Source organism: Hirundo rustica, chromosome 4, assembly GCF_015227805.2.
Source record: "Hirundo rustica isolate bHirRus1 chromosome 4, bHirRus1.pri.v3, whole genome shotgun sequence".
Lineage (NCBI taxonomy): Eukaryota > Metazoa > Chordata > Aves > Passeriformes > Hirundinidae > Hirundo > Hirundo rustica.
In genome coordinates this window covers 45,267,549-45,284,420 of record NC_053453.1, presented here as the reverse complement: position 1 = coordinate 45,284,420, position 16,872 = coordinate 45,267,549, and the positions used below count along the sequence as shown (strand labels likewise).

Here is a 16,872-nt window from a genome sequence, read left to right as displayed (position 1 = left end):
ATTATTTACTTAGAAAGTTATATTAATTTTAGCCCTATAGATGGCTTTTCCCCACATTTAAAAATATTGCCCTTTCACAGTATTGTAATTGTAGAAAAACTGCCTTTTTAGGGAGAAATCTTAGAGATCTCAAAAATATGTGCAGGAGCCTTAATTGTTGCCACTTTTACTCAGTACTTCCAGATATAGGAAAAGCCTCTTGTTGTGGCCAGTATCTGAACAAGTAACAAAACAACTTGATCTTTCATTTTTCATGTAACCAATATAATTGTATTTTGATAAGGAAGAAGAAAAAAGAAGTCAAATACTAGGAGAAAATAAATGACATGAAAAAGATAATGAGGAAGGGAAGAGGAAAAACTTGTAATGAGCGGATAAAAGAGGAAGGAAAAACATTTGGAAAAGAAGGTAGGTTGAGAGAGGCCTTCCTTACTGGGCATCCCTTTGCATGAGAGTAAAAGAATGAGGAAGGAGACAGAAGATGCTCATGTGCTTTTAATGAAGAAAACTGGGAGCTGAAATCTTGGAAAATATCAGCCTGCAAAGGTGCTTATAGCCTACAACTTATAATCATTCAGCTTGGTCTAGAGTTACTTCTTTTGGGAACTGTCATGACAGCAACAACTAAGAGTAAGTGTTCAGTATTCGTAATGCAGACTAAAGCACTGGTTGTGACACAGTCCAAACACAAAGGAATTGTGCAGATGCGTGATTAACACTCATGAGCTTTCTTTGATCATTCATTGCTGAATTCTGTGCACTGTTTTATGCTTTCTTTCATGCCTTTTAGAATGAATTCCAAAAGGAATATGGTTATATGTCACAACCATCAATTTCATTAGTTGGAAACCACTGGAAGAGACAATGTCAGCTGGCAAATCATCTCTGGCAGCTTCTCAGGCTTTGTCTTCATCCTGTAAACCATATCCTTCTCCATGTTTTATCAGCTTATATGCTTAGTTTTATGAGCTGACCTATCAGACACTGGCTGATGTAAGACCCAAAGTCTACTAATTTTCAAAGGCATGTTTACTTGTTGGGTCTTACAGAAGTGCTATGGCTGCCTAAATACTTTCAGGTGCTGAATCATGGCTCAGATGTACTACATAACCAAAAGCAAAGTTTTGTTTCTTGCTAGCCTCCATTTCATATCATGCAATAAAAAGTCCTATTTTTGTCTAGGAACACTGGGAAAAAATTGTCCATGTTGAAGGAGAAAAGTCAATATTCGATGGTTATAGAAAAAATATTTAAAGAAGTTCTAAGAACTACCCAAACACTGCTAAATATAAAGTCTAAATGAGATGGTTTTATAAAGTCATCTTAGTCCTGATGGGAAAACAACTGGATATTGTTTATTGATGTGGACCAAATTTAAATTTAAATTCATATTTTAGAATGTCAGAAATCCAAATTGATTTTTTTTTTTTTTCACTGAAGAGCAGGTTACCTTTCAAGATACATTTTTTTCAGGTTGGTTTTTGTTTGTTTGTTTGTTTGCTTGTTTTTGTGTTTTTTGTTTGGTTTTTTTGTTTTGTTTTGTTTTGTTTTTGGGGGTTTTTTTGTGTTTTTTTTTTGTTGTTGTTGTTGTTTTGGGGTTTTTTTTGTTTTGTTTTGTTTTGTGTTTTTTAAAGGTAGATAAACATCTGATCTTACATCCTCTGGGGTTGCAGGAATGTAAAAGTGAGTTTCTTATTATACAGATAGATTGGGTTACATTGGTCCCAAATGGATTCTGGTCAACAATTTGACAGTGAGAACAGCAGCACTGTTTTGAAATGGCCATGACAGCAATAGCAGCAAAATTCAGCTGTTCCCTCATTCGGGACAATGAAGTCAGTGAAGCAGATGTTCCCAGACAGGGAGGATGACCTTTTGGGTTCCTATTAAAAAACTAAGGGAAAAGGAAGAGCTAAAAAGTAAACTGCTAATTTCCCTAAGCCCTTTTCTACCTCAATCATATATAGAACAGTGAACAACAGTATTGATTTCGAAAGTGAATTTCAAAGGAAAAGGAAATCTGAATAGAAAATAATCAACAGCTCTCTTACAAATCCCCATACCCACAGAACTGCTTTTTGGCTCAACCTTAACACAGCATATTTTTATTTCAATACACAATCTAATTAGGGAATAAAATGTTGTCTTGGATCATTCATTGCCTCTCCACAGTGACTCATCTTCTTGCCAGGATTCCACAGTGGCAAAGTAGTTCTTTGTGTCAATTGCTCCCAATTGAGAGACACATATGCTTGTTTCAGTATGGATTTTTCCAACTAAATATGTGTAGCACACAAAAGAAACATACTGCATGCACGTAAAAGAGACAGGAGACAGGAAGAGGCACAAGAGTGAATAAAAGATACTATTAAAATGAAGACTTTTATGAAACTGGTTTTAGTTAGAGGAAAATGAAGCTTTTAACCACAATCAATGCTTCAAGCTATTCTGGAAATAATCCAAGAGAAATGAAATGAGAGTGAGGTACATAAAAGCTTCTGGGTTTGAAAAAGTAACAGCTGTGTCTAGAGAACCCGGACAACAGGGCTTCTTATTCAAATGTGTCTGTTTAAACAGTATTTCTAATTCAAGCATACATCTCAGTCCATTAAAACAAAGAAAAAACAAAACAAAACAAAACAGGGTAAGCATACAGGACAACACCATATGATTTTCATTAAAGAGCCTTATAATCAAACCTTGTGTAATTATTTCAAGACTTGAGTGCCAAAAATATATTTTGATTCCATGAAATGTACCCTTAAGGATTTGTGAAAAAGAATAGATATTCTAGGATCTGTGCCCATATATCCCCTTTTGTTCCACATGAAAGAAATTATATTAAATCAACTGAATATCTGGAAAGAATTAAATCATCATCTCTCACTGGCAAACCTAAAGGAAAAATTCACAAGAAAGCACAGTTTCATATAATAAAATTCTCATGATTCATAGAGTAAAAGGGAAAAAACTAACTGCCAAAGGGACAGTTTTTGTTGCCTTTGTTTATGCTTCTCAGACTATATATTATGGAGTTCTCCTCTGCTCCCCTTATTATCTTTATTCAATGATGTAAAATTCTAGACATAATGAAATGAAATAATTTCAAATGCTCTTGCATTTAGTCCTTCAGGAACAAACTTTTCTCTGTAGAAGCTGATATAGTGACAGTCATTGGCACTATAGAGTAGCAACCAAATCTGACTGGTCCCCTCAGCAGGATTCTTTTTAATGATAGAAATGTTTGTCTTACTCACTGCCCTTGAATTCTATTTAAAGTAGCACATGGGCCAAAATCTGCCTTTGTTAGTGAGGTTTCAGAGGTGTAAATGAAAGCAATGACTTTTGCCAGCAGACTGAGCTCACCACAGGCTCCAAGTATTTACCTCAGAGATGGCTTTACTTCAGTACTGTAGTTCTACAAGTCACACTGCACTGTTCTTTAATTAGTTTTGGCCCATCATGCTTATGTAGTAGCTATCATTAAACCACCATAAGATGCTCAGGGCTCAACTTTCATTAATCTGCACTCTGACAGGAAAATCTGATGTTATTCACCAGCTGCAGCTGTGTCCCTCAGAATTTACTAAGGCAGAGAAATTATTTTTGCAAGTATAGAAAATATCTATGAATACTAGAAATTACAAATGAGAGGAACACTTACATCTCTGCATAACAGAGATAAACTGAAATGTCTTTTTTCCTTCCAGGAAAAAGGAATTTCTTTGTGTGAAGAAGTTGTGGTTCTGCATCTTATTTATGGGTCAAACAGCAATATCGGTAACTGGATATCCTCTTACTTCTCAGGTCATTCTTCAGTAGTTTTTAGTCCTTCACCCAATCTTTTCCATTCCTTGCTGATCTCCCTTTGCTCATTTTCCTTGGACAAGTTTAATGATTCACACTACTTTATCCTCTGTGGTAGGGACACAGTCCCTGCTGACAACTGTATTGAAGAAACTGGAATTTTAAATGGGGAAAATGGAGCTTACTCTTTCTCTTCGGATTCTTCATAATGCCATCTATGTGTCTTCCTTACTGATACTAATATCCCACTCATTCTTCTTTCGGATAATGCAATTCTATGGTCTGAATTTTTTCACTACATGCTACGCTGTATTGTATACCTGAACTATGCATAGTTCTTGTCAATATTTTCATAAAGCTCTGTAATTAAAATATCTTCCTTTTGATCTCCAGTACAGCAATTCTTTTTTATTTTCCTTCTCTCCTTGTACATGTTCATTCAGATACGCTTCATACATTATAAATGCTCAGTTTCAAATGCTCCTCCTTGCCTGCCATTTTGACTAAGTCAGGCTATTGCTGAATATTCCCACTTACCATCTTTCCCCAGATGCTAAAAGAACCCTTTCTGATCTTCATGAACAACTTTTTCATTTGGAGAAAAAAATCTCCATTACCTGTTATCACATAATTTAATTAATGCATTTCTGTGATTTTACACTTAAACGACCAAAGGCTTTTTACCATCACAGCACAATTCCTCTTACTGCTCTTAGTTAGGAAACTTTAAAGTTTCCACCCGGATTTATATATGGCTGACAGAAGGTCTTTTGCCATGGTGCCAGCAGATAGCTTTTTCCTCAGTTACAGTGGACCAACTGACTACCAAAGGAATCAGCAAAACTACTGTAGATATCTGGGCAAAATACACTATAATAACTGCACTGCTCATCAAAGGACAGAAACAAAAAGAAAGCACCATTTATACAATGAAATTTAACACTGTTTCCCATGTGCCTGGATGTAGAATTTTTCTCTACACAGAGTTGGAGTTATTCCCTTAGTGTAAAGTTGGATGAATCCAGATTAATCTGGGTTTCCAGACTTCAGGAAACTTGCACAAACTGAAACAACCCCATGAATGATTCCTTCACACATTCATCAGCACAGCTTTGTGTGGAAAAAGGATATAAGCAACCTTGAAATAGCACTGAAACTCGCTATATTTGCAGTTACATGGAAACCTAACACTTCCCTTTTCCCTTCTGTGTATCATCCATTCCTTGTGTATTTTCCCAGCACTTTTTTAGATCAGGTGCTCAGGTTTTGCTTTGTTTGTCTCTTCGCGATGATATCTGATAGTGAAATTGCACTCAGTGATCCATTTTACTTGTATTTTAGCTGTATTAATTGTCGTGGATAAAAGGCCTTTCATCACCCTGTTCTGATCCTGTTTCTGTTAACAGCGACAGAAAGATGACGGAGTTTGCAGAGCAGAAGCCATGTGGTAAAGATGGAGACGGTGAGATGAGTAAATACTGATTTTAAAGAATGAGGGTCAATGACACATTGTGCAGGCAATGAAACACAACATAGAAATCTCCTAAAAGACAATGCCACTAATCAGAAATTTAAAGGCTGTTTGATCTCATTATCTTGAGATCTTCTGAAGCTACTGGGATCTCTGTGTGTGTGTGTATGTGTGTTTATGTGTATGTATGTGTGCATGTGTATGTGTGTGTAAATTAGAAAAACACTTTTGGAAAATGCCACCTATATTTCAAATAGAGCTGAAAAGTAATGTTTTAATGCTTCAGTTCAACAACAGACAAAAGCACGGAGTATTAACTTAAGTATTTTTTTTTTTTTTAATACCTGCATTTTTAAAATATTAATGTCTGACCTGTAAAATAGCAGTGAAATTTACATGTTACTCCTTAACAAACGATCATTTCCTTCACTGTCATGCTCATAGTAACCTGCACTTTTGCTGAACTGCTATCTGTGTTGATATTTTCTCCAAATTTTAAAATATGTTTTCTAAACATTTAAGTTTTATAAATGAAGGTCTGATTAAAAACATCTTTAATTCTTGTTCACAGCCACATTATTTTATCAGCAATTAATAAAACCATAATAATTCTAGGAGCTAAAGCTAATTAATAGTTTTCCTTAAAGCCTATGAGAAAAACCAAGATTCTGACATTCTTTGGACATTAGTGTCTCAAAGGACATGTTCCCACATCTATTCAGAAAAGAAACAGTTTAAAGCAGAAATTCAGACCAAATAAACAGAACTATTGGCTGAAGGATGATGTGTCTCTTATTTACAGTGCCAGAGGTCCTGGAGTCAGGCTGTGGTTAGCCCTGGCCCAGACCAACTATGTCTGTCTCACTCTGAGCAACTGGCTCCTTGACTTCTGCCCTGTGTTCCCTGACCACAGCACCCACCTCCCATGTACCCACTGCATGCCACCATTCCTTCTCTGCCTTCAGCTGTGGAAGCTGAAGAATCCCAAAGTTGATAGAGCCTGAAATTCTGTGTTATAGTGAGGGCTGGATTATCTATCAGGACCTGTACATTGATTCCATAAGATAGTAAGAGAATTAATATATTTCCAATATACTAGATCAGAGCAATGTAAATTAAGGTAAGCAGAGCTTTCCTTGAGATCAAAGCCCTCAGAGCTACTACCTTGGCTTCTTCTAGAAGAAACAACCAAAAGCAGACAATGCATTAAATGGTCAAATGATATTTTGAGAACATGCATACTAACTGCATGTCTGACACACTGGTGACTGAGCAAAGTCTTAAAATGACTGGTTTATACACTGCACTAATAATTCCCAGATTGTATTCTACAGTCTGGAGGAAATGTAACTTCTTTGGATCACTGTGTGTGAGAATTACTTGATAGAGAGATGTACTGTCATAAAATTTAAGACACTACAAATTATTAATATCTATGCATTTTGCAATAAATTCAATAAAAGCAGAGAACACGTTGCAAAAGTAGGATTAGTTGAAGGCAGTCAACTGCAATGGGATATGCCAACTTCTTTACATTTTTTGATATTTTGGAAGCACATATGGAGGGTATAAACCACTTTAATATATGTAATACAAAATGCAAACCTAAGAGTACACATACAATTTCAAACTTCATAGGAAACTGGGAAATATTTATGCTAATAATAAAACAAAGTTTAATTTGTTACATCAATTTCAATTTTTCCAGAATATTGAGGACATTATGCTACAAAAAATCTCTTACATTCTCTATTCATGAAATGAGTGTAGTATAATAGTGTTCACAATTACATTTGAAAAAATGGGTATGTCAACATAGAGCACAGAGCTTGTGCTCTACTGAATTCCAAATCCTTGTGTTATTGAACTTTGCTTCTGGTTTATTTTTAAATCCCAAGGAAAATATCATTTGTCTTTTAGAGATAAATATGATAACCCAGCTCTGAACTGTACTTGTTTAGCTAAGTAAAAACACGCTGAAATTTTCCATCTCTGGGGCCAGGAACTGCATTTTCCTGAAAGGGTGTAACACCACCAGTCCGCAGGCTGGGCTGGAACAGCAGACAATAGCTCTGTATACTAATAAAAACCATTTTGCAACACCACATGCTTGCATACTCAGCAGTACTATCTTATACTCAAGTATGATTAAAGAAAGAACAGCAATTTCTTTCCCTGCTCCTTCTCAAAACTGATGTAAATTATACCTCTTAAACAGCAAATTGTAAATTTGGTTTTAGAAGAATGACAGTCTGTCTAATGTGAGTGAAACAGAACCCAAGTGTGTGAGCCTGAAGCTCTGATTCCTGCCTTCAGCCTCACTGGGAATTCCTGAAACTGCCTTCCTGAATGAGCTCTGGTATAACCTGCAAAGGTCTGTGTGCATGCACGTACCCAACAGACCAACTCAGGTGTGTTGTAGCCCATCATTTAAAAAGTATGGAAGGAGTAGTAACAAGGCAGAAGAAATAGACCCATTAAGATTTCCCCACAAAAATCTTCAGAAAAAATATTTTTTCCTTCTCTCATATGCATGCTTGTATGGGACAGGAAAATTTTTATCTTAGGCACCAACATTGATTTAAAATATATTTCAGTATAACCTTCCAGTTGTTTCAAAGCCAAAATTACTAAATATCCTTCAAAAAAATATATTCTCTTGATACTTTTTAATCAAATAAAAAGAAGTGCAAGGAATATAATTTATTATAAAGTGTATTTCAGACGTGTTTTAGCAGAGTTTGAATAACTGGACTTCTCTGATTTCCAAAGTGCTTTTCTAGGCTAACAATATAGTTTATTCTTATACAGTATATAGTAACAATCCAAGAAGCTTTTCATCTGCTTTAAAATTTATAACACACAGAAGGAGTGAATAGCATGCTAGGATGGAATTAACTTGTGGGCTTATTATACAAACAAATGTCAGAGATGTAAAATTGGCAATGTATTTAGGGAGGATCTTTGAACTTTACATCAAGCCCGGCTTAAGGTGACTAAAGGTAATAAGTTTTGGATCTTGTTCACAGTTAGGAAAAAGGTTCAGTAACTTCAGAAGCAGATATTGAATATTCTAAATTGCCCTTTCTGAAAGAAAAGTGGGAGCCATCCATTTCTGTCGCTATAACTATGGATTGTTTGATTCTACTGTAAATGTGCATGGTCTCAGTTGAAACTAATGCTTTTTCTTCACAGCTAAGAAATTCTAAGTGTACTGAAGGCAATGATGTGTCCGAGACTATAGATATGGTCTTTCCATATGCAAGAAAGCAATACTCTGAATGCTCATTTAGAAATTCATCAGTCTGGTAGACCAGACTGCACGAAAATATTCTGAGATTTTACTGTTAGTAGACAATAATAGACAGATCTAGCATACATCTGACAAATTTTAAATTGGCATGCTATTTTTTTTCTGAAATATTTAAAAAACCCTAACCAACCAAAAAACCCCAAATCCAAAACCAAACAGCTGGATAGGCAGTACAAAAAAACCAGCAATATATATCTGAAGAAGAGAAGAAAAAGTCATATGCTATCTGCGTGCATCAACAATGGAAGTAAGAGGTGACAAAGTAACCATAGAGGAAAAGAATATCAGGCTTTAACAGTACGTGAATTGAAATCTGCCATCAAGAACAAAAAAGTCAGGCAAACATGAGGAATAAGACACTTGAGTAGATCTGTATGTAAAGGGTAGTTATTTTGGTGACTCATTAAAAAGCTTCTTTTTATTGCTTGCATTCACTGTTTATGCAGAAATAATTAAATCTAAACAAGACTTTGGTAGAAAAACAGTTGTAGCTGTCTCACATTTTCTGTTTAACTCTCTTTTCCCTGCTGTTTATGCTAATTTGCACAGGGGATGGAACAGTTGGAGCACTCTAAATCCTTCTTTTGTACTTCTCTTAACTTTGATGAGCAAAATGGAAATGCTAATCCCTTCTGCATTCACATGATTTCCTTCCTTTCTCCTTCTCTCTGATTTATTTGTTTTTCTGTTATCCAGCGTTTGCTCCCTAGTCCCAGTGAGGTTCATATGATGCTCTCCTTTTCCCAGGGCCCTAGGGTGAACAGAATTCCACAATCCAGTAATTCATGAAATGTGAGCGATACTGAAATAGGCAAGTGATCTATCAAAGCAGATTCCTACCTCACTATCCTCTCCCTATGCCTATGGAACAAACAATCAAACAAACAGTCAAGAGTGTTCAGTTTCACAGAAGGAATCAGGCCAAAATACTGGCTTGAATTTTAGCCCTGAAGCTGATTGGAGTAACTTTCAGCATTTCACATCATGCTTTTCCTTTGTTCAGTATAATTCTGACCACATATCTAAGATTGGAAAATGAATGGTATATAATGATTCAGGAAATAGTAAAGTCACAGACCAAAAAAAAGGTGAGGAAATATTTTATTTGGACATGAAGCAGACACACTGGTACATCATGTAACATCCATGAAAATGTTGGAGGATTTTCATATAAAATGACTGGGAGAAGCAGGATGTCAAAGATGGTTGATCCAAGTGCAAAAAGGGAGTGCTCTTTGCTATGCACTGTAGTAAAATTCTTCATTCAGTGGGCATAATCTGGAATACTAAATACTACTTTTATTTAGAAAAGTAAAACCAATAAATTCAGGCCAGTATTTTGGCCTGATTCCTTCTGTGAAACTGAACACTCTTGACTGTTTGTTTGTTTGTTCCATAGGCATAGGGAGAGGATAGAGAAGTAGGAATCTGCTTTGATAGATCACTTGCCTGTTTCAGTATTTGAGTAAAGGTACATGTGTGTAGGTAAAAAGATATTGTTTGAAAAGTAGTTTTTTTAATCCTAAAATATTTTTTTTTTAATTCACACTAATACATGTCTTTCCAAAGAATTTGGCATGTCTGTAGAAGGAGTTACATCTACTTTGCAGTCACTTGTCTACAGTAAACTCAAAGAAAACAAACATTAATTTGCTTCCTCATATAATATTAACAAGCCCATGAGGCACAGCATATTTTGAGAAATATTCATGGACCTCATGGACTTCTGACCAAAACATGATTGTCTCTGCCACACAATATGAGTGACCCCATTTTGTCCATCTGACAGATGTATTTCTGGTCACAGAATAAGAAAAAGTTGCAGGAAACTGAATGTGACTTTTTTTAGAGACAGTTGAACTTGCTGGAACACTCATGTATTACCACCCCCTTAAGTACGACTGGTCCCTGGCCCAGAAGGAGGTGACCTTTTATTTTGTTACTACTGTTCTAGATGAAAACTCATCAACATATTAACTTATTTTGCTTTATTACTCTTACACTGTAGCTTCAGACCAGGACAACCTTTTAGCCAGGTGCCAAGGTGAAACAAAATGGACAAGTTATTTTGGGATTTCCCTGTCACTCCTTTCAAAGCTGGACATATCTTGCTCATGTTAAAAATTGGTACTAGAATTTTCCAGACTTGGCACAGTAGACTGCAGACCTCTGTTTCTGTTCAGACCAGCAGGTCAAGAAGCTGACAAGAGGGAAAGTTGGTACAATACCCAAGCTTTTTCTGAGAGTCAAGCAGGATTTTTCATTTTTTGGCAAAACTAGCATTTTTTCCACACATTTTTTCTTGTCATAAGTTCCTGGGGATCAATCTGTGAGGACAGAAAGAAAAAAAAAGCAAAGAAAAAGATTATAATGAGTGAATGTTGACAGTCTGGATCAAAGGCTCAGTGCTTTATAATCAAAGTTTTGGAAAAACAAGAATAGGACGACCCTGAGGCTTTGGCACTGAGTTCAAGAATACACTTAGGAGTCATTGCACCTCCAAGAACTGGGAGAACTGAAATGGAAACAAAGCCCTCTTAAAAACCCAGGGGAATAAATTAATTAATTTACTACTTCTAGAAATTATACTGTGGGAATACAATCTGACTAGGAGCATGTTATGCAATGGTCACAGCTGGGTATGCTTCCAGTTTAAGCAGTACCCCAAAAACCACTGAATGTGATGGAACTCTCTATTAACTTCAGTGAGCTTTTAATCAAGCCCAAGTAAGTCAGACAGAAAGATTTAAAGACGGCTGAGGAAGTTCACAAGACAATAACTTGGATTGCACAAGGCCAGAAGATCTGGAAAAAACCCCAAGTGTCAGTGACGGGACTGATTAGAGGACATGAAAAGCTTGCTTCCAAATGTCTTTTTGTCAGTCTTAGGAATTTCATTGTCTTCTGTGATAACAGGATTCAGAAAATGCATGCAGTGATCTGAATCAGTTTTCAACTCAAGCACAAATTTTCTGTGAGCTTTTTCAAATGGTTGGGTGGTTTTTTTCAGCAGTACCACAAGGCCTCTAAGTAGTCTTTCTTTTCTGTTATCTTGTTGTTGTTGTTGTTGGGTCTCATGTGTTTCTAGCTCATTCTAGGATCATCAGGACTTCTGTCACCCAAGCTCAAACAAATTGCCAAACATTAATTTCAGCATGAACTAAGGCATGTCCCCTACAGATACAACACTCAGTCTCCAAATTCTTGTTCTTTAAAGCATAAACCAAAACAAACAAAACTGTTTTCTTATTTGGGTGCTATGCAAACCATCATGCCTGTAAGTTTGTAAAACTTTTTTTATAAAATATATTCTTTTTCAGATAAGTTTCCCTAGCTCAAACAAAAAAATAGAAATCCAATATTTGTAAGTTAACATTTGCCTTCAATTAATTTTACTTGCTTAATGTTTCTGGAAAACAAGGCCAGTGAAGCATATCGTATTCTGACAGGAATACAGTATAACACTAAAATCAAAGTTAAGATCCAGACACAAAGGGGTTTGAACTTCATTGGTCTTATAAAATGAAAAAAGCAAACCTACAGACCAAAAGATACAAAGGCCTAAGTCTCAGTATGCCTAAATCTACTTAGCTGTGTGAGAATGAAGAAAAGTATTAGCAGTTATATGAATAACTTGTTACACATAAGAATTTTCCTTCAATAAAGAATAAAAAATTGGAATCTTTTGCACAAGTGAAAGCAATGAATACTGGACCTGCCTAGAGAGGATATGTTTTGTAAATGAAGGAGACACATTGGAAGTGAGGCTTTAGCAGAATAAATCTTAAATTATCAAAGACAGCAGAAAATACTATACTTAAAAGTGAAATAATGTTAACAACTCGCAAATGGAACAACATAATTATCAGGAGCACTAAGAAGGTGAATGACAAATTTTTGCTGCAGAAGGTATAGATGTTGCTTTGTTGTCAGAAAGGAGCATACACAGGCATCGCAAGCAAGTAGATCACTAAATTAAGGAGTAAACTGGGGCTATTGATCTGAAGAAAGAGAAGAGCAACAGGATGCTGTGTTTTCACTGTACTTACTGCCCTGATTCTTCATGGAGGAAGATGCTTTTGCAATGGGAAATAAAGTGAATAAATAAATAAAATATACCTGATATAATGATTCAAGACTCCTGTTTTCATAGAAGCAATTCACGCTAAACTCTGTCATACAAGAACGGCCACCGCAGACTTGACTCAATTGCCAAAATAGCACATGATACCTTGAGCTGTTTGGTATGTCCCAAAACACCCTAACCTCTACCTATCTGCTAACAGAGCTATTTCTCTTTGACCCTTTGACCTATGGGCCAAACCCTGACAAACATCTTGGATTCTTGCCACAAGGCACGTAGCTTGAAATTCTTGATGTGCTTTTAGCACTTCATGTAAGTTTTGCCCAGTAAGATGGCCTTATTGGGGGAAAAAAAAAAATTGCTGTGGAAGTTATATAAAGCAAAGGGAATAAAGTTTCCTTAGTGCATTGGAGCCTTATACATGAATCTTACATCCCTCCAGAGATACAGGAGAGGTTCTGTCGTTGATACTGGATGCGGACAGTATTAGGAGGCATATTTCATTGAGGAGTTGGAAAAAATGATTAAAATATTCAGAGGAATAGGTGCATGTTGTACAAATACTGATAATATAAAAGTACAAAATTAAGTAGGAACTGATAATAAAGAAAATGCAATTAGGAAAAAAGATAGCCTGACAGGCTAATATAGTAAAACTTGTTTCTTGTGTAATAGAGCATATTATACTATGGTGTATGCCCATAATTTGCAGCATATGGTAGAGGTTCATATCTATTAAGAAAGTGGCATTTTCTCTCAGAAGAAAAACACTGGAAATAGTATATTCTAGGAGCATTGCTTCATAAGTACTTACAGGAAAGTAAAGGGGGGAAAAGTACTTCTGAATACATACCAGATAATATCTGCAGTAGCTGGAAATTTATAGAACATTATCACATATAAGTCACAAAATAGCGATGTTACATATAGGAAAAAATATTATTATATAACCCAATTTGCTTCAGCCTTGATTTTGGACACCAACAAATTTTTATTTGTAGGTTAACAGGTAACACAAAAATGTTATTTCCAGAATACAACTGAGTGTTATTGGTATATTGGTAGGAGCAGCAAGAAATTTGAGAAGAAGGGGTAAAAATCTGTTGCATGAAATTAATGCCATTTCCTTACTACAGATCTTTATTTGGCATTCCAAAAATTTAGTTCAGCAAAATCGTATATAAAGGTGTTTGAAGTCTGAGAAACGCCCTGAGCTGAGGTCTTCAGCTGAGGGTAGAAGCTGTACTACCTCCCACAGCCCCAGAATGCCACTGCCATTGGTCAGGGTCTAATACCACTGGCTCTACATTCTGAGTAAATCCATCCCATTTGAGACAGTGGAAGCTAAAGGTAAGTTTTGGCACTTCTCTCTTAGCTGAATTTGTAATGCTTGAAATACTAGTATTTGTTTTATTTTATCATGCTTAATACTGATTCCGAGCTTGCAGATTGTGGAGACTATTTATTTTTCCCTGGATATGTCTTAGTTCCTTCCTGTGAGAGGTGTACATAATCTTCATCAAAATATTTGATCTTACAGCTACTGCAGATGCCAATATTTCTACAGTGCATTCCAATATATTACATGAAAGGGAAATAGAGACACACAAACCCTGCAAATTTGTGCAGATACTACAGCCATAGGTAAACATTTGTTTTTTTCCCCACAGATATTTGCTGGTTTTTTCTCTATATATGCAAAAATTAATACTTACCAAGATTTATACCCTTTAAAATATTTTCTTTTTAGGAGTTGTGACAAGGAAACCATTTTGCATAGTGAGCAATGTTTTATTTAAGAATTGTTTATTCAGAGGAAAAATTACACCATGTATGTTAGTACTACATTTTGTGTATCTAATTCCCTTTATGGCTGAATCATCTGGGAAAAATTACATGGAAAGGAAAGGCAAGACCAAAACCAATTCTGTCAAAAATAGGCAGCAGAAAACAAAGACAGAAAAAAACCCTGCTAATTCCAGCATACTCCCTTATTTCAGAGATTGATTGCATTTTTATTTTATTTTACTTTATTTAATTTTTTAATAAAGCAGAATACTTTTAGCAATATTGGAACCTAACACTGATAGGTGAAATTCATCTGAGCTTTCTCAAAGACAAGACCCAGTGACTCTAGCTTCTTCCAGCCCCAGCTGAAGTCTTTCTGAATAAAGAAAATGAGAGAAAAATGAACGCCTTGTGCTACTGACCATACCCAGAGGAATTTCATATCCTCATGCCTAAACCAGCTTTATAAAGACCTCTTTTCATGAAGTAAAATTCAGCTTGTTGCTCAGTACATACATAAAAAAAAAAAAAAAAAAAAAAAAAAAAACAAACAACCAAACCACCCTCATGTATTTCTTATACTTTATTATAAGTAGCTAGATTTTTTATATTAAATATTTAAGAGTGACATCACATAAGGAGGATAGTTTATTAGACTTATCCATTGCACATTATTACTGTGCTTTTAGTGAAATTAGTGTGAGCTGTAGACAAATAAAGCTGTAAGTAAAGAATGCTGAATAGAGCCTTGTGTCAGGCATCTTATATGATAATAGTGAATGCATCACTTACAAGGAAAAGGGAATGCATAAACACAAGTGCTCGAGCCTAGCATGAATTTTCTACCATTTTGCAAAATTCTCGAACTTTAAATAGGTGATAATTCAATTTTATAGAGCTTTAAATTGTTGATAATTTAATTGTACAGTTCTGTTTTCCAAGGATAACAGGTGAATACATGACAGTTTTTCACTACTTTAAAAACAGTGCTGATTGAATAATGAAGAAATTCAGACTACTGGCACTACTGTCCACGGGGCTATGGAGGACACATATTATTTTCTTATTTTATGTCCAAGACCTTTGTAAAAGTCTGGTCCAAACATGCCACCCCAATTAAAATTATGTTCTGACAAAACAACTAACAAGTGAAAAGTGTTTTGATTATGCTTATCCAGAGAGAGCAGAGTTTCTAATGTTTTCTGATGGGTAGATGGGGGGGGGGGGGGGGGGGGGGGGGCGGGGGGGGCGAGGGGGCAGGTTGTGTTTGTGTGGGTTGTGGAGTTGTGTGGTTTATTTTAAATTTAAATTTAAATTTAATTTTAATTTTAGTTTTTGTTTTTTGTTTGATTGATTCAATTTAGTTTTTTTATAATGGAGGAGAGATATAATATTACATTGTTATACATTCCAGAAGATTATTTATTGTGATAAAGACAAGTAATATAATAATTTACCTTTTCTCTAGTTTCTCAAAAGTCCATATCTAAGTGCAATGAAAAGAGCTGAAGTTAGATGAAAGGGGAAAAATACCATTCAGACTCTTTCTCATTGAAGTCAGCTTATTTTTACAACAATAAAATTCAACAGGTCTTTTCTAAATTATAGGACTAGGAGTATGGCCAAAAGAGTTCATGGAATTCTCAGATCCAGGGACTCTCCAGGAAGAATACCAATGAATTACCATAAATAAATATGAATTATTAACCATAAATATTGTGGGTTTTATATAAGTACTGTAAGTACTGTATTTGTGACATTAAATTGTCATAGATTCCTTGTCAATACCAGAGTACCTACAAGTCCATTTTCTTCTCTTTCAGAAAAGAAAACAGAATGCAGACCTTTGTAAAAGTTTTCCTGGGATTTTTTTTCTTTGATACTGTTGGAGCTGCCCCTATCAATGATACCATAATTTATGATTCTGAGTTCTATGACATACCACTTAGAGAGCTGCTTCATCCATTTGCCTATGATGAAAACAAGCAGTCTGACCAAGTAGAGGTAATTAGAACTTAATTTATTCCGTCTTTCCAAAGTGCATAAATGCAGTAGTTACAGATCAGTTTTTCTTTGCCATGAAAATACTAATCAGACGAATCTACTCATGTGGTTTCTACTGCCTTTGCAGTTCATTCACTTTTTTCCTAACCTACAAACACTGCCAAAATATATTCTAATTTGGATTTTATTTGTGGCAATCTTAAAGAGTAGGTGAAAGGTATCATGATTTCCTCAGGTCTCCATGCAATTTCACAAATTCTGTTGGAGGTCATCATTGTGATTTATCTGTCTGAGTGATGCACAGAGGCAGTTGAGACAAGATTTCCAGCATTTCCCATTAAGTGAGGTTGCAAAATGCTGTTTCCTTGGGTTTATGTTCAGTACAAGTATTTCAGGCTACAAATG

General features: G+C 35.5%; 1 protein-coding gene across 1 annotated transcript in view; it reads left to right on the top strand.

Annotated features, from left to right (window-relative positions):
• Positions 1-5,223: 5,223 nt before the first annotated feature.
• Positions 5,224-16,872, top strand: part of EPYC (epiphycan) — a 28,358-nt gene continuing 16,709 nt past the window's right edge. Inside the window, exons 1-2 of the mRNA XM_040062566.2 lie at positions 5,224-5,269; positions 16,355-16,467. Of these exons, the coding sequence (XP_039918500.2) occupies positions 5,224-5,269; positions 16,355-16,467 (159 nt within the window). The remainder of the gene's footprint in view (positions 5,270-16,354; positions 16,468-16,872) is intronic.